An 18,478-nucleotide genomic window follows, 5' to 3' on the forward strand; every position below is an offset into this window, starting at 1 on the left:
TTGGAGGGGGTTGGGGCACAGAGGAGCAGCCCCCAGGAGGAACACCTCAGATTCCCTCTGTTCTTATCTGATGCGTAGTAGTTTTTCATGAATTGACGCTTCTCAATTTGTTGTGTGCATTTGATTGATTTCTAGAGCACTGAAATGAATGTTTTTGATAATTTTTCTTTATACTTGTTTTCCATAGAGAGGATTTGCTGATCTCCTTTCTCCGTCATGTGAGAAGTCCTGCCCTAAGATCCATTTTTTTTGTTAGATAAAATTATGTTTTTATACTAGATTATTCTTTGGTAAAAAATTTGTTTCATATTTTACAAATGTTTAGGAAATATTGAGTTAAAATTAAATAGGGTTCTTTATTACAGGACTTCACAGGGTCATGAATATGCCAAGATATATTGAACATCTCTAAGAGCAAGGTTGTGAGTAGAACAAGTATGCAGCATTTTCCAATTAATTTAGGCACAGAATATCTTTTATAATGAATATCTATTAACAACAAGAAACATACTTTGCTAGCTGCTGGGACAAATGAACTGCTTAGACTTTGGGTCAAATATAAGGATTGGTTATAGTGGAGATGGTCATCAATGGGTACTTCTTTATATTCCCAGAGATTATTGCCAGTACTGCGGAACAAATAACCAGATGCCCTCCTAGCACCTCTTTCTCCTCAGAATTCTTCTTCTGGTTCTGTTTTAGTCCCTGACACTCTCAGCTCCCACAAGTCCCATGTCTGAGGCAAATCTATTCTGACAGACAAGGTAGAATTGGGGCCTGGATGGGCCTCTGATTTCCTAGTTTCCTTCCTAAAATAGTTTCAATTTTCCTTATGATTATAAAATTAATATATTATCATTTTCAAAAATTCAATAACTACCAATAATTATAAAGAAAAACATACAAAGTAACAATAATTCCACCATCCTAGGCAACCACCTTTAGCATTTGAGTATTTATGCTTCCAGATATTTTTCCACGCACATCGCTCCCTCCCACCACACTCTCCATTTAAGAAATGTAAAATGAGTGCTTATTAAGTGCCAAGCACTGTGCAAATACCCAGGCACTGGGCAAATGGTGGTGAACACCTGATCCTTGCCCTCAAGGAGCATTCAGCCTAGTGAGGGAGAAAGACATTAAATAAATCAGGCAAATAATTTTATATTTATAAATTGTGATAAATGTGAAATTGACATGCGTTTTGGCAAAGATGGACTCAAACCATACATACATATGTTTTGTAACTGTTTTCTTCATGTATATCAATGTATCATGAATATCTTTCCATGACAACAACTAGAGATTCTGTGCTAGAATTGAGAATGAGAAGAATATGCTTCTATCCCTGAGGGTTCAGTTCTAATGGGAGGGAGAAATATAAATAAATCATTTCAATTCAATTTTAGTAGAGGTTATATAAGGCACAAACATGGGGCAGGGAAGCCTTCATAGAGGAAGTGATGCCTGAGTTCTGTTTTAAAGGATAAACAGGAATTTTCCAGTTAAGCAAGAGTGGAAGAATATTCCAGGCAGTCAGTGTTTGCAAAAACACAAGGCGTTAAAAGCATATCAAATTCAGGGAACTATTGGTAGCTCAATATCGCTAAAACAAAAAAATGTAAGCCCAAGTCTAGTAGGAGAAGAGGCTAGAGAGGTGGGCAATGGGAATGTTATCAAGGTCTAGATCCCCTGGTAAGGACTTTGCATTTTATCCATCAGACTATTTTGAACTGAGAATATGTTCAGATTTCTGAGATAGAAAGCTCTGTCTATGAAGGGTTGGCAGAAAAGAGAAGAAATTGGTGATGGTGGGTGACTAATTAGAAGATTTTTGTAATAATCCAGGACAGAGATGAGGTACTAAAGCGAGATAGTGGTAGGGGAAAACGAGCAATGGGGGTGTATTAAGCATGTCATTAGGGGAAATGCAGGGAAAACATTGCCAAATGTTAAACCCAAAGAGCAAGGGGATGAAGAAAGTTAAATGGAGTTTAGAAGTTGAGGGGGTTGGGAATAGGATGGATGCCTAGGGGAGAATCTGGCTGAGGACAGAGGGTGAGAACTGGGGCCATGGATATGTATGTGTCTTGGAATTCCCCTTTCAGGTGGTTCCCAGGCACACTGCTGGGACAGCATGGCAACCTTGGAGTCAGTGAGCAAAAACAACTGTGGTCTGTCTTGGTGCCATCAACGGAGGGCAGAAATTTTCAGAAAAATGTTACGTGAAGGAATGATTCCCTAGAGATGGATGCTGAAAAGAAGTGGGCTGAATTCTCTGTGGAGTGGGGGTGGAATCTAAGGCTTTCAAAGTGAAAGCTAATGTTTATGTATAAAATATTTCTGAAGAAATAGATCATAGCAGTTGCTTCTAGGGAGGGGAAGTGGGTGGCTGGGGGAGGGGAAGGGAGGAAGACTTTCTCAGTATAACTTTTTGTACATTTTGAATTTTGAATAAAGTGAATTTAATGTCTATTCAAAATAAAAGTTTTTTTTTAAAGAAAGCTGAAGAAATGCACTAAATAAAAACATTTATTACTCTTTCGCACATCTGTATATATTTCCAAGTGAAACAGCTCTGCTTAGAAAGTTTGTGGTGGGGCCGCTGATATTCTTGTGGGGATTAAACTAGTTTGCCCCCCTGCTGTCCTAGGACCACTGCACCTTCTTAAAATGTACTGAATCACTTCTCTGCTCTATTTTTGGCTCAATGAGAGCCACCTTCCTCCCTGACCAGAAGAGACAGAGGAAATCCAGTTCTAGAGGGTTTAATTTAATAGCTTCAATCCCTGTGATTACATGTCATTCTGAGTGAAATTACCTGGGACAGAGGTGAAGATGGAAAAAGCAGAAAGAAGAGCCCATATTCACAGAAAAAACGGACAGTCCAAAATATAAGCTTAAAAGAGAACATCCACACCCCCTTCATTGCAGGACAGGACTTGGAGCTGGGGTCTCAGAACAGGAAGCCACAGGCCACCTCTTCACTGTCAATACCATGAAAGCACGGGGGAAACATTCCAGGCTCAAAGTCTAGATTTAGGGATTTCATTGCAATTTCACTTCTGCTCCTAAGGTTGTGTGACCTTGGTCAAGTGGCTTCCACAGTCTAAATATCAGTATCCTTTTCTACAAAATTAGGTGATTGGATGTGTGGATGACCTCCAATTTTCTTCCAGTTCTCATATCCTATAATTTGAAATCTTAACAAGTCCCGCTATATAATTCTATAACTTTCCTACCAGACAGTTCACTTTCCGGCTTTTGACATTAGTTTCTTAGCTCTATTTTCTTTTCTTTTCTTTTTTTTTGGTGAGGAAGATCAGCCCTGAGCTAACATCTGCCAATCCCCCTCTTTTTGCTGAGGAAGACTGGCCCTGGGCTAACATCCGTGCCCATCTTCCTCCACTTTATGTGGGACGCCACCACAGCATGGCCTGACAAGCAGTGCGTTGGTGCGCGCCCGGGATCCGAACCCAGGCCGTCAGCAGCGGAGCGCGCACACTTAACCGCTACGCCACAGGCCGGCCCCTCTTAGCTCTATTTTCAATTTTTAGCTTTTCGAGGTAAAAGCTAGAGGAGGAACAGTAGGAATTGGTCCGGATTCAATGATCTTTGTGCCTGGGTCACAGGGTAGGAAGCTCTGGAAGTTGTTTCAGCAACTTCTCCTTCATAATCTGGTCAGTTGGAGACAATTTTGCCTTTTTCCAAATTTTTCTCTTTCCTAAGAACTCTCTGTCTTCTCTTGCAACCATTCACCTGACCCCTAAACTCTTTTGCTGTTCACTGGCTTATGCTCATAAATCAATTGATGTGACTGAATGATAAATATAATGATTACTTCAACAAATAATTGAGTACCTACTACATACTAGATAAGCAGTTTTCAAATGTTTTGGTCTCAGGACTCCTCTGTATGTTTAAAAATTATTGAAGACCCCCCAAAAGCTTTTGTTTACATGGGCTATATTTATAATATTTACCAGATTAGAAAGTAAAACTGAGAAAATTTTAAGCTATTAATTCATTTGAAAATAGCAACAATAAACCCATTATATATTAAGAACATTTTTTAAAAAATGAAAAACAGGGGCCAGCCTGGTGGCGTAGTGGTTAAGTTCGCCTGCTCCCCTTCGGCGGCCCCGGGTTTGCAGGTTCGGATCCCAGGCATGGATTTACTCACCGCTTATCAAGCCATGCTGTGGCAGGCATCTCACATGTTAAGTAGAGGAAAATGGGTATGGATGTTAGCCCAGGGCCAATCTTCCTCAGCAAAAAGAGGAGGATTGGCAACAGATGTTAGCTCAGGGCTAATCTTCCTCACCAATCAACAACAACAACAACAACAAAACAAAAAAAAAGACAAACAGCTATATATTCAAAACAAAAAAATTTAGTGAGAGGAGTGGCATTGTTTTATGATTTTGCAAATCCCTTTACTGTCAGGCTTAATACAAGACAGCTGGATTCTCATGCCTGGATCTGCATTTAATCTGTTGCTTTGGGGTTTGTGTTAGTTTCCTGGGGCTGCTGTAACAAATTACTACAAACTTGGCTCAAAACAACAGAAATGTATTCCCTTATAGCTGTGGAGGCCAGAACTTCAACATCAGTTTCACTGGGTGGAAATCAAGATATGGGCAGAGAAGTGCTCCCTCTGGAGGCTCTAGAGGAAAATTCATTCCCTGCCTCTGTCAGTTTCTGGTGGCTGCCTGCATTCCTTAATTTGTGACTGATTGGTTCCAATCTCAGCCTCTATCTTCTTATTGATTTCTCTTTTGTGTGTGGTGGCTAATCTCCCTCTGCCTCTCTCTTACAAGGACATTTGTGATGGCATTTAGGGCCCACCGAGATAATCCAGGATAATCTCTTTATCTCAAGATTCTTAACTTAATCACATCTGCACAAGCTTTACTATATAACTTAACATTCACAAATTCCAAGGATTAGGACGTGGACATATCCTTGGAAGCCATTATCAGCCTACCACAGGGTTGTTATTTTGTTTGAACTTTATGAAGAAGCCTGGTCTCACACAGATACGTAGTTTGGGGGAAAAAGAGAGTATTTGAATAGCCTTTTCAAATAATTGTGGATATTCTTCTTTGATACGCCAAAACTCAACAAGTAGTTGTTGCAATGTGGAATGTGAAAACCTATCAGGGAACTCTTTGTACTGGGTTACATTAAAATCTTTGGTCTATATGCACTTTAAATGGATCTTTAGTCCATGCATAATTAATAACATCATGCGTTGATCATTTGGAAAATATTGGTTCACTGAGTTATACATATCTTCCAAATGTTGACACATTTAATTATACAATATAAAAATACCACATTCATTAATATCACTACCAATCTTATCAGAACAGTCATTATATATTGGGAAATTATCACATTTCTGGTGGTAGATACACATTTTTCAAAATTCTAATTTTGAAAGGTTGGCAACAAATACTGTCAGTTATTTTCCTGGAAGTGACAGACTCACTGTTCATTTTCAAGAAAACCATAGTTTCTTAATCATTATTTCAATCGAAAATTGTGTTCTGTGAAGAAAAGCGGCTAGTTCAGCTTTCACGTCAAACAACTGCGCAAGAGCTTTTCCTTGAGAAACCTGGTTGTGCATCAGAACTGCTTTCTATGTATTTCCCATTTTGTCACACACAATATTTACAAGGATTGTACTGAAGGGTTGCCATTTAATAAAATTAAGAATTCTCACTGCTTCACTAAAGATATTCTTGGGGGGAAATTTTTTTTTTTCCTTTTTTAAATGTGAGTGTCTGGTGGTGAAGAGTACAGTTTGGAGCCTCTGCCTTGATTTGTACCAAGGTGCCAGCAGTTTTGGCCAGTATTGCTTTTACATGATTAGTGCAAATATCAGTACAATTGTTCCAGGATAAACTATGAGATTAAAAAATTGTTCTTTATATCAGCACCACTTGTGTTTATTGCCACGCATTTCTATAAAAGATCTTCAAGTACTTGTTGGTGCTGACACTGGACAGATACAAGCAAAGCAACAAGTCTAACTACAACCGTAATGATATAATTTTTGTCCATCTTAAAGGCAGTATAATTCTGCAGATGAGATGTTAACTCACTCTTTATGTTTGCAACTAAATTTCTACTTTGGTGAGTTACTGCATCTTTGGAAAGTAGCACTGCCATGATTTCTCTGACTGATATTTCACTTAGCAGGCATTCACTCAGTAATGTACAGGCTTTATTAGTCTCTCAGCTTTCAGATGCTCTTCTCCAGCCAGTGCAATACGATAATTGAACCTGTAAGATGCTTCAATGGGTTTTTCATTTCTAGTTTGAAAAGTGGTAACAAAAAAGCTTTGGCTTTTAAAGAGCTTATCATGTTTAAAATATTCAATTCCCTTTCCTTTAAACTCTGAATGATTGGTCTGAAAATGATGCCTCAACTTAACTGGCACCATAATAGTATTTGAAAATGTTCTGTTGACTAAGACAAATAAGGTAAATTATTAACATCTCTAAAGCCAAAGGAAAAAATGAAGTTTTGCCATACTTTCCTTTCTTATTTACAGTTTCACCCAGGTTCTTCCCTTTACCTAAGTCAGAGAAGCCTCTGATATTGATGTCAATATCTTTTTCAGCATCTTTAGATATGGGAGGGTTAAGAAAGCAAGTGGTCTAATCTCCCTTTTGTAAGCCAATGAAAGATCCTAAAAATTCAACAAAAAATTATAAACAAAACTTTATTTTAGAATAAAATATTAAATTCCAAAAGAATAACAGTTTTAGATAAAATTTAAATATTTAGGGGCCGGCCCCGTGGCTTAGCGGTTAAGTGTGCGCGCTCCGCTGCCGGCGGCCCGGGTTTGGTCCCGCGGTGCACACCAACGCGCCGCTTCACTTATCAGGCTGTGCTGTGACAGCGTCCCATATAAAGCAGAGTAAGATGGGCACAGATGTTAGCCCAGGGCCAGTCTTCCTCAACAAAAAGAGGAAGATTGGCAGATGTTAGGTCAGGGCTGGTCTTCCACCCATACACACACACACACACACACACACACACACACTAAACAAATAAATAAATAAACTTTAAAAAAAAATTTAAATATTTAGAAAAGTTTTCAATAAATTAAAAAAATTCTTGCAAAACAAGTCAACAAAATGGGCTTTTGTGTTTCTGCATAGGTACAAGGACAATTTAAGGATTTCAAAAAAACATTTATTGTACAATTAATGAGGTTACAGAGATTAGGCATATGTGAAGATAGCCTGAAAGAACACACTAGAAGTACCGAAAACAAACTGAGTTAATCTCTGAAAACGTGGATATTTATACCCTAAACCTTAGGAGGTTCTAGAAAACACAAGAGTACTCAAGCATACATTTCACCAGCCAATAGAGCGATTGTAAATCATCTGTTCTCTTGAAAACTTCTCTGTACACTCCCAAGACGATGAGAGTGAAAACAGCAAATAACATTTAAGTAATATTATAAATATAGTTTTGACTTTGTGGATGCCCTGGGTCTCAGGGACCCTCGGAAGTCACCAGACCACATTTTGAGAACCACTGTATGTACTAGATTCTGTTCTAGGTAGAAGCTGGGGTAATAGCAACGAATAAGATATCCTCTCCATAGGGAGATAAATATTCACGTGGTGGCAACTCTGATCAGTTCTAAAACGGAAGAGGACGGAGCGTTGTGAGAGGGTGCGGAACGGAGACCTATCTAGTCTGCCGGGCCAAGGAAGTCAGCTCCAGGAAAGTGATCCTTAAACTGCGACCTGCTGAGTAGGAGTCGGCCGTGGGCGAGCGGTGTCCACCCGACCGCTTCTCCTTCCCGGCTGCCTCCCCAAATCCCGGAATAAGAGGGGTGGATGGGAAGCGGCAGTGGCCACGATCCCCCCGTAGGCGGCGGGCTCTGAACTACGCAGGATGAATCCGCAGGGCAGCCACGCTGTCGTTCCACACCACCAGAGTCCACAGCACCGCCAGCGCCAGGGCGGCGCGTGGGACCCGCATCGATCCGGCCCCTCAGGGTGCAGTGGAGGGAGGTGGGCGGACTGCCCGCGGTCCCGCAGTGAGCGGTGGCCTTAGGAGGGCCAGGAAAGTGCCCCTCTCCGTGCGGTCTCGAGCACCACGGAGGCAGCTCAAAGGAAAGGGAGATCTTCGAGGACGAAGTGTAAGAGGGACTGGCCCGAGCAACTACCTCAGGAGGACCCAGAGATGCTCGGGATCGCAGGGCTGCCGTCGAAACCCGGAGTGTCAGTCCTTCCATTGGTCCACAGGCGGCCAACCTCTGCGCGCAGGCGTGGCGAGCTGCTTTTCCTGCGCGGACTCTCGCGCCCTCCGGCGGCCTCTCTCGAGAACAACACTGGTGTTTGTCCGGCGGGACGCGAATAAAGATTTCTTCTTCAAACAAACAGGAAGTGCCTACGGAGGCCGAGCGGGCGGCGGGGCAGCGGTCGGGCATGAAGCCGGGCGGAGGCCCGAGCGCGAGCGGCGGCGGCGATGAGCGACATTGTGGAGAAGACGCTGACGGCGCTGCCGGGACTTTTCCTGCAGAGCCAGTCCGCTGGCGGGCCCGCGGCCGCGAAGGCGTCCTTCTCTTCGCGGCTGGGCAGCCTGGTCCGCGGCATCACTGCGCTCACCTCCAAGCACGTAGGTGCCCGCTGGGCCGGGAGGTCAGGGGCGCCAGGGGGAGGCGCCCGCGCTGGGCGGCCCTGGTCCGGCGGCGAGCCTCGGGGTTGGCCCTCCCGCGGGGCTCAAGGACTGCGTGTGTGTTGGTTCGTCCTTGTGTCTGTCTGGAAGCTTCACTTTCCTGCCCAGACTGACGCCTCGGACGCCAGGTTTCCACAGTTGGCTCTGACCCTGACTGGTTATTATCTGGGGCGGATCTCTTTGATCTTTGATCCTCCTTGTATTTCCTGAACGTTGAAGTGGAAGAGTACCAAAGCATATTTCATAGGTTGTTTCGACGATTAGATGAGCCATCAAGCGTGTGAAAATACCAAGTGGAAGTGTCAGCATTATTCACCTTCTACAAAGTTTCTTTCCCTCCTCAAATTCTTTCTCTCCCCCGGTTCTCTCAACTGCTGGGTGTCGCACACCGGAACAGACCTTGCCATCAGAACTTGTTGTCGAATATCTTTGGGGAGCTTGAGGTTCTTAGGTTAGACCAACGGATGGGGCAAAGAAAAAGTATTAACTCTCCCAAAATGTCAAATTTGCTGAGTAAGTCTCTGCCTCAGATGGGCTTCGAAAGTGAGCAGTTGTCATAGAAATTAAGTTCCCACAGACTTTTAGTAGTTGCACGAATTGTGTAAGAACCTAATTCAAAGCTTCATGGAGTTCATATCTTGAAAAAAGATCATGTGTTATGTCATAGTTTGTTCAAAAGATATTTATGGAAGAGGTTATGTGTTAAACACTGAGGAAATAGAGTAAAACCTTTCCTTTTCTCAAGGAATTGATCATTCATCTTGGGCTTAAGACAAGTATAAGCAGTATACAATGAAGTATAAGTACCAGGAAAGAAGAAAACACAGAGAAGGCTTTTCTTCAAAGTGCTCTGAGGGTTTAAAATATTCTTTTAAAACAGAAATAAGATGCTGTACTGGAGAGGGTCTGCTTCACATTCAGAAATCATTATTTGTGGACTTAGTATTGTTTGTCTTAACATTTGTCCTTTGCTAATTTTTTGAGAGGCTGAATGAAATTAAAAAAAATTATTCTTTTAAAATAATTAAATTGCAGTTTGAAACTGTACATAAAGTTTGTAAATGTGGCAGTACTTCACTAGTAGTTCTTGATTAGCCACTTAATGGACATCTGCTAATTCCATGTATAATGTAAAGAGAGCATTGTATTAGCCAAAAATGGGGCCAATTTTCAAGTGCTTAAGGAGGTGAAATACATTGCAGACAGTAGAAGTGACCACCTTGGTGTATTTGTTATGTGTGTGAGAGAGAGATGGGAAGTGAGGGAAAGGATTTGAGGAATGAGGAGAAAAGGATAGGGAAGAAGAATATGGTTTAAGGGAAAAGAGCGATTTCTGTTTCTGCCTTCTTACCATATTTCTCTATTCCATGAAGACATTTTACTTTTAAGTGTGAGAACCTTATCCTGGGCCAGTACATGAAGAATTTCTTTTCTGCTTTCTCTCCACCATTAATTTTTTTTTAAACCATTTTCTGCTAAACCATCCTTTAGGGGACAGTAACAGTGAAGAAAAGAGGAATGGTGGGTTAGCCTGGAAATATTTATTCTTTCCAGGAATGATTCTGAGGGTTGGAGAAATGCCTTTAGGCAAATGTTTAGCAGATAATTTTTTTTTATTGATGTCTTAATAGTTTATAACATTGTGAAATTTTGGTTGTACATTTTTGTTTGTCGATCACCGTATACATGTCTCCCTTCACCCCTTGTGCCCACCTCCTACCCCCATTGCCCCTGGTAACCACAATACAGTTTTCTCTGTCCATGTGTTGGTTTATATTCCACATATGAATGAGATCATACGGTGTTTGTCTTTCTCTTTCTGGCTTATTTCACTTAACAGAATACTCTCCAGGTCCATCCATGTTGTTGCAAATGGGACGATTTTGTCTTTTTTTATGGCCAAGTAGTATTCCATTGTGTATATATACCACATCTTCTTGATCCAGTTGTCAGTTGAGGGACACTTGGGTTGCTTCCATTTCTTGGCTATAGTGAATAATGCTGCAATGAACATAGGGGTGCATAAGCCTCTTTGGATTGTTGATTTCAGGTTCATTGGATTAAGTAGATAATTTTTGTAACTCTCCTTTAAAATAATGTTTCTTTTTTATTGAAAGTATTATAAATTATATTTTTCCTTTAACAAATACTGTTATAGTTTAAAAAGATAGTTATTCATGCATTTAAATATTTTCACTTTTTCAGGAGGAAGAGAAATTAATCCAGCAGGAATTGAGTAATCTGAAAGCAACTGTTTCTGCTCCTACTACAACACTGGTATGTTTGCATAGTCAGTGCCAGCACATTTTGAATTTGAAATCTGGTCCATTATGGACTTGATCTAATTGATCAGTTGCTAAAATCTAATTTATCATAGTCAAAATCGGTTATGGATGGTAGCAAGTCATACGTTAACTTTAACCTTTATTATTGACTGGCTGCGCTGGAGCAAGACTTGGTTGACTGATGTCAGTTCAGTGCCAATGTGATGATAATTACATAAATGTGTCAATACTCCTGGGACTCCACTCCTCATATTATTGTTTTAATGTTGTACACTGGGAAAAGTTTAGAATATATCACTTAAAACAGTATTTTTGGGGCTAGCCTCAGTGGTATAGTGGTTAGGTTTGGTGTGCTCTGCTTTGGTGGCCTGGGTTCAGTTCCTGGGCACAGACCTACACCACTGGTCGGTGGCCATGCTGTGGTGGTGGCCCACATACAAAATAGAGGGAGATTTTCAACAGATGTTAGCTCAGGGCCAATCTTCTTCAAGCAAAAAAGAGGAGGATTGGCGATGGATGTTAGCTCAGGGTGAATCTTCCTCAGCAAAAAAAATGATATTATTTTTGGACCTGCATTGATATATTGTAGATCTCTCATTTTAGTATTATAGTATAGGTTGGCTGACAAGGTAGAAAAATGGTTTTATTGCTGTAAAACTGAGTATATTGCACAACAGCTAAATCAAGACCCAGTTTTTAAAAAAAATTGGTTCCATATAATTTGATTTTTTGAACAACATTCATTCAGCAACTATTTAATGAGTGGCCACTACATGCAGGCCACTCTGAGACCTTCCCTGCATAGTTAGATTAAGACCTCATTTTTTTTCTTTTAATTTTCATGTGGTTTCATATAATGAGATTTTTCCAAGCAACATTTATTCAGCAAGTATTTAGTGAGTGTCTTCTGTGTCTAAGTCACTGTGGGAATGTTCTTCTAATAAAAATATTGGGGTGATCATTTTGTGTGAACACATGATCATGTATGTGAATAACACTTGTAAAGTCTGAGAAAATGTATATATTTCCTTTTATGATCATAATAACATGTGGACAAATGAAACTGAAAACATAGTTAATCTGATATATCTACGTGTATATGTGTGTGCATGTATAGATATGTATATGTCTGTGTGTATATCTAAAATCCCTGTGCTTCATTATACTTGATAGAAATCTTAAGCAGAAATGGTTTCTCTGTTTTTGTTTTGTTTGATTTCCATTTTCTGTAATTGGCATCAGTAAATACAATTTTTCTTGCCACCGGCATAAACCTGGTGTGGGCAGAACTTGGATAAATAGGTAGAAGTTAGGGAGCCAGAGTTTGGAAGGAAAATTTTATAATAGTTATGGCCATCCAGCTCTGGGCATACTTTACAGAGGAATCTGGTGGTCGTGTAGAGGTTGGATGACAGTTTGTTAGAGATATTGTAAAGTGAATTCCTGCTTGGGAAAGGCACTTTCTTTTGCAAAAATGAGAATAATAATGTATGCAAGATAATTTTACTTAAATAAAGTTCATAATGACTTTTGAAAAAAACTGAGATAAAATGTTATAAAACCAGAGTTGATACTTAATGGCTTAAATGAACTCTTTCATTTTAGTTGATGCAGAAGCCTTTGAAGAGGGACTTCCAATATTGTTTAAGCTTGTTTTCTCAGTATTTAGTAGTCTTAATTAATGTGCTGTTGAATTAACTTTGGTTACTGTAAATGCAAGCGACCTGAATTGTCTTATTCCCCTAAGATTTTCCTATGATTTCTTTTTAAACTCTTCATATTTACGCACACACATATATATGTATGTGTATATATATATGAATGAAATATATATGATGAAATATTAAACGTTATTATGCTTACTTTAAAACATTTTATTTTGCTGTTTTCTAAGCATTTTATGATTTACTAATTCTGTAGTATACTAACCCTAACCAATTTTTAGATATTAAAATAGTCTGTGAGCTTTTCTTATTTTGAAACACATTTTATTTATATTATTTATTTCAGATTAAGGTTTGCTGTAAATATTGAAAATGCAAATATTATCATACTAATAAAACAAATTTATGGAATCTCCTAAAACAACTTATTAGCTTGTGTGGTAAATATTGAAAAACCCAGTTAAAAAATTAAATATTGAAATGGCTATACCATTAATGAAATCATGCCCTTCAGTTCATAATAATTGTGGAAGTTGTTGGAAAGAATTCCTATAAAGCAAACTTTTGCGTATTATATAAAGCATAATAATTCTGAAGAAAGTCCAGGTGCAATTTGGTTTTTAAATGTGAGAAATATTTTCATTACAGAAATTATTACTGACTTGTGGGAATTTTATGGGTGTTTTCATTTGACAAAGTATGTTACAATGATGTGCTGCATTCTAGAAGCCAAGTCAGATTACTATAGGTGAAATTGTGTCTGAGGACCCTGTGTCTCACATTATAACCAAATTTTACACAGCAGGCACCTAGAATTAGAAATAGTTACAATTGATTTGTTTTATAGTGTTGTCACTAACAAAATATTGAAATAATTTTACTAAAATCAATACTGTTGGTAGTTAAGTTTGGGAGCAACTTTTATTCATAAAGTCTGACTTTGGATGATTAATTTATAATATATACGTGTTATCTTTTCAGTGCCAGGATTAAGGATCCACCTGTTAAATGATTACAACATAATAAAAAAAATCAAAATATTTTATTTATCTTTATAGTTACTGGATATTTTGCTTTTCAGAAAATGATGAAGGAATGTATGGTGAGACTTATATATTGTGAAATGCTTGGATATGATGCTTCCTTTGGCTATATACATGCAATCAAGTTGGCACAACAAGGAAATCTTTTAGAAAAAAGAGTAGGTATGTATGTATTTAAGACTTTTTTATGTAAAGTTGTCCTTCAAGTTCCAGCTACTATACAAAATACATGATGGCAGGTACATATTATGTTTTTAGAACACTGCCGTATAATTTCCAAAGCTTTAAAAAATAACACTTCAAAAACTCAAAGCCTATAAATGAAATCAGTTTTCCTTATTCATAGCATTTTGGAGTTGTAGAGAAGATTGAAAGTTGCCTGTTCTTGTGATGGTGGTTAAATGACTATATATTTATCAAAACTCATTGAACTATACACTTAAAATCGGTGAATTTTCTTGTATGTAAATTATACCTCAATAAAGCTGATTTTAATAAGTCTGACCTCATCAGTTTAATGATCAGAAATGTTTCTTAATACAGTGAAACTGAAATTGACTTGAATTTAATTTTAAATTTCCTGTTCTCAGTTTCACAAATGTTAGCTATGAGGATTAGAGATATCTTTTTAAAAATTTTGTCTCTATACTCAACCTTTAGGGCTATTTGGAAAAATCCTTTCAAGGACCTAAATATTCTATTCATATGGGTTCAGCTTTATATCAGAATCCCAAGGAGGAAGCACTTTAGAATAATAAAGGAGTAGAAGATATTCTTTATTCAAAGGAGTTGATAGTGTCATGTTGTCAAGGACCAGCATTCTTCACAAGTTATATTGACCTTTGCTGTCAGATGATGGGCTGGGGGTGGGAGATGTCTTGGTAAAGATTCAGAGACTATATGCACACAATATTCCACTTGTTGAAACTCACTCCACCCAAAATACTCTTCTATTTTCTAGATTTGTTGTATTCTTCCCTCCAAGTAGTATATCCTCTGGCATCCTGTCTCTCCCTTTCTATATTCCAAACCCAAGTTTTAACTCTTCTGTGATCACTCAGATGACTCCTCCCATCTGTTATCTTATGCTGTTATCTTTGCATATATTAATGTCTTAGCTCCCAAACCAATTCTAAGATCCCTAAAGGCAGGAAATTTGGAAACAATAGATAGTCAGTAAATATTAGGTGATTGGTGGGGTAGTTATTTTGTACAACTATTGCTGTATTCTGCTTCTTAGACTCTCATGTAATTCTTTTCATTTTCAATTTAATTTTGTTTTTAAAATATGTAAAGTGTTACCTGGTTCAAAAGTTAAGACTTCATAAAAAGATATAATCAGAGAAGTCTCACTTTCGTCTCTAGCCTCTCTGCCCAGTTTGCCCGAGACCCTCATAGGTAACTATTTTCATTAGTTTCTGATTAATCTTTCCATTGTTTCTTGTTGAAAAAACCAGCAAATGCATGGATACACACTCGCACAATCTTTCTGACACAAAAGATAGGGTGCTATATAGATTATTCTACACCTTCTTTTGACATCTTCAGACTTCTGTACAGTTGCATGGTTTTCTTTGGGTGGATGGATACCAGTCTTTTCAACTACGTCTGTATTGGTGGGCATGTGGATTGTTTTTTATTTTTGCTCTTATAAATAACGTTGCAATGAATAACCTTGTACATGTGTTATTCATAGTTAGGGAGGCTTATCTTAAAGAAGACCCCAGAGTCATTTTTATTGAAATTCATAATCTTCCTTAGGAAAATATTTTATTGTCAACTAGAGAGATATATATACCTGCAGGTATCAGATATTCTTTATATGTGCTAATGAGCAGGAATTGTTGTTATGTTTTTTTTTGGTGAGCTAACATCTGTTGGTAATCGTCCTCTTTTTTTTTTTTTTTTTGCTTGAGGAAGATTAGCCCTGAACTAACATCTGTGCCAGTCGTCCTCTATTTTGTATGTGGGATGCCTCCACAGCATGGCTGATGAGTGGAGTAGGTCCGTGCCCGGGATCCGAACCCGTGAACCCTGGGCCGCGGAAGTGGAGCATGGGGAACTTTAACCACTCAGCCACAGGGCCAGCCCCCTGGAAGTTGTTTTTCTAAGAGAGCATTTAAACTGTTTATGTGTCTCTACCCTGGTACTATTGCTTCATCCACTCTCCTGAGATTTCTAAGCCTAGCTTTGGTGCTTTCTCTGATGGAGAATACCCTGTTACTTCTTACATGAATATTGTTGAATAGATAGATTTCAGTACCCATTAAGTCAGGCATTGTGTTAGGTGCTTTATCTTGTGAGATAGTATTTCATTTTACAGGGGAGAAAACTGAGGCTCAGAAAGGTCGAATCACTTTTCTAAGGTCATAGAGATAATAAATGGTGGAGCCAGAATATGAACCCAAGTTTCTATGAGTCAAAGCCTGTGTTCTTTTTTTTTTTTTAATTTAATTTATTTATTTATTTATTTATTTCCCCCCAAAGCCCCAGTAGATAGTTGTCTGTCATAGCTGCACATCCTTCTAGTTGCTGTATGTGGGACGCGGCCTCAGCATGGCCGGAGAAGCGGTGCATCGGTGTGAGCGCGGGATCCGAACCCAGGCCATCAGCAGCGGAGTGCGTGCACTTAACCGCTAAGCCATGGGGCCGGCCCACAGCCTGTGTTCTTATTCTGTACCTCACTCTTGGTCATATCAAATATACTCTATAATCATAGTTGTTATTCTTTGTTTCCCTGAAACTTTTCTTATTTTTTGAGTTACAGAAAATCTTTTTCCCTGTTTTGTGATTGTCAAAACAGTTAGCATAGTCTTTGTAACAGGTAGAATTAAGGTTTCATTGAGATGGTCTTGGGTTGGTTTGTTGATCTTGTACCTTGATATTTGTGACGTGGGTGTGGGTGATACCTTGGCTGAACAGATGAGTTCTCAGCAGTCTGATAAGACCTAATCTCTGCTTTAAATGCTCTCTAGAGTTTTTCTCATCTCTTTCTTGGCCCTGGTTAGTTTTTTCTCTCTCTTGAGTGGGAGTGATAGCTCGACTCCTCTGACCTTCAGTGAAGATGTCGCAGTGGGTCACCCCGCTACTACTTGGTTGTGAGAATAGGAAGTTTCTAACAGTTTTCCCATGTTCCACAACAGACACAGACAGTATGGATGCTGGGTGATGATGGGGATAGTTCACATTAGAGTCCCTAATAAAAGGGCAGAAAGAATTGAGAAGAATGAAGAACAATGAGGATGGGGGTCAGGGAATAGAGCCTCAAGATAGACTGTGTAGAGAGACATCACAGCATAGGGGTTAAAAACATGAACTAAACCTGCTGGCTGGGTTTGAGTCCTGGCTGCACCATGTAATAGCTGTAGACCTTGGGCAATTACTGTTTTCGGAGCCTCATTATTATACTGGGGATAATAATAATACCTACCTCATAGAGCTGTTGTGAGGATTAAATGAGGTGAGGCTTGTAACTTACTTGACCCATAGTAACTGTCTAGCAAATGTCATCAATGTGAAGGGTGACAGGAAAATGAAATGGAGCATCCAGATTACATCGCATTTGTCGTAGTATTAATGTATTTCCTCAATCCTAAGATATACTTTTTTGTTTTAATATTATTGAAATAAAAATGCCTAAGTCAGTAAGTACATTTAATGTGGTGGACAATGTTTCTTTCCTCAATAACTGTTATTCAATAGTGCATCTTCAGATTGAGACAATAAGGTATTGTTTATGGCTTAATATATGATTTACATCATAGGGATTGGTATTACGTAGCCCATTCAAAAATACAAATAGCCAGTAACTCGCTGTTAACTGTAGTAGTTATTAGTTTTTGAATAGTTATGTGTTTAGCTACACGATAGAAGATGTTTTGATTGACTGTGTAGAGATTTGCACAGGAGATAGAAGGGGTATATTCCTGTCATTTACAGAACTTTTGAGTTGGTACACATAGCCTCTTTTCCATTTCAGGTATATCCTGTGAAGTACATAATTCTGAAAGATTTCAGGATGAAGAACACCTGGAATCTTCCTTACTGAAGTTTTTGAACCTCATATTTTGCAATTGGTTTTTATATTTACCTATAACTGGTTATCTTTGACCCTTAAGTTTTCGAATATGTTATTGCTTTAACTTCTTGGGAAAAGTTAATTTTTGGCAGGTAATAATGAGACTTTTCCCCTCAAATTTTATAGGTTATTTGGCTGTTTCTTTATTTCTACATGAAAGTCATGAACTGTTGCTTCTCCTTGTGAATACAGTTGTAAAGGTACTGTATTGTATGTTGGTTAATATGCAGTCTTAAATTATTCCTGCAGGCATCTGACATTTCTCCTTAATCATATTGCATTAGATATTTTTGGAAGAAGGTAGGGTTACAGAATGGGCTTAGAAAGATCTTTAAGATCAGTTTCTCTATCTATAAAATGGAGAGAGAGAACTTAGCCAAGTTGTGAGGGTTAAATGAAACACTATGTAAAGTGGTAGTTGCTACTGATGCTGTTATTACTGTTTCATTTAAAAAAGGAGAGTTAGAATTATAACTAAAGTCTCCAGACTTATAGTCAGGTGCACTTTCCAGCTGTTGTCTTTTTCTCTAGGGTCTGTTCTAAAGGGGTATAGATATAAATTGAATAATTGAAGTCTTTTAAATTCTAAAAGTCATTTTAAAGGAGAATAGAGTATAATTGGGTAACTGAAATATACAGGTAATAAAAACAATTTAATCCACACTCACAATATTTTTTCCTGTTAAACTTTTAAT

General features: G+C 38.6%; 1 protein-coding gene across 1 annotated transcript in view; it reads left to right on the forward strand.

Annotated features, from left to right (window-relative positions):
• The first annotated feature begins 8,450 nt into the window (after positions 1–8,450).
• Positions 8,451–18,478, forward strand: part of AP4E1 (adaptor related protein complex 4 subunit epsilon 1) — a 55,661-nt gene continuing 45,633 nt past the window's right edge. Inside the window, exons 1-4 of the mRNA XM_058541571.1 lie at positions 8,451–8,653; positions 10,919–10,990; positions 13,744–13,867; positions 17,910–17,983. Of these exons, the coding sequence (XP_058397554.1) occupies positions 8,504–8,653; positions 10,919–10,990; positions 13,744–13,867; positions 17,910–17,983 (420 nt within the window). The 5' untranslated portion in view covers positions 8,451–8,503. The remainder of the gene's footprint in view (positions 8,654–10,918; positions 10,991–13,743; positions 13,868–17,909; positions 17,984–18,478) is intronic.

This window comes from Diceros bicornis, chromosome 5 (genome assembly GCF_020826845.1).
Source record: "Diceros bicornis minor isolate mBicDic1 chromosome 5, mDicBic1.mat.cur, whole genome shotgun sequence".
NCBI classification, from domain to species: Eukaryota; Metazoa; Chordata; class Mammalia; order Perissodactyla; family Rhinocerotidae; genus Diceros; species Diceros bicornis.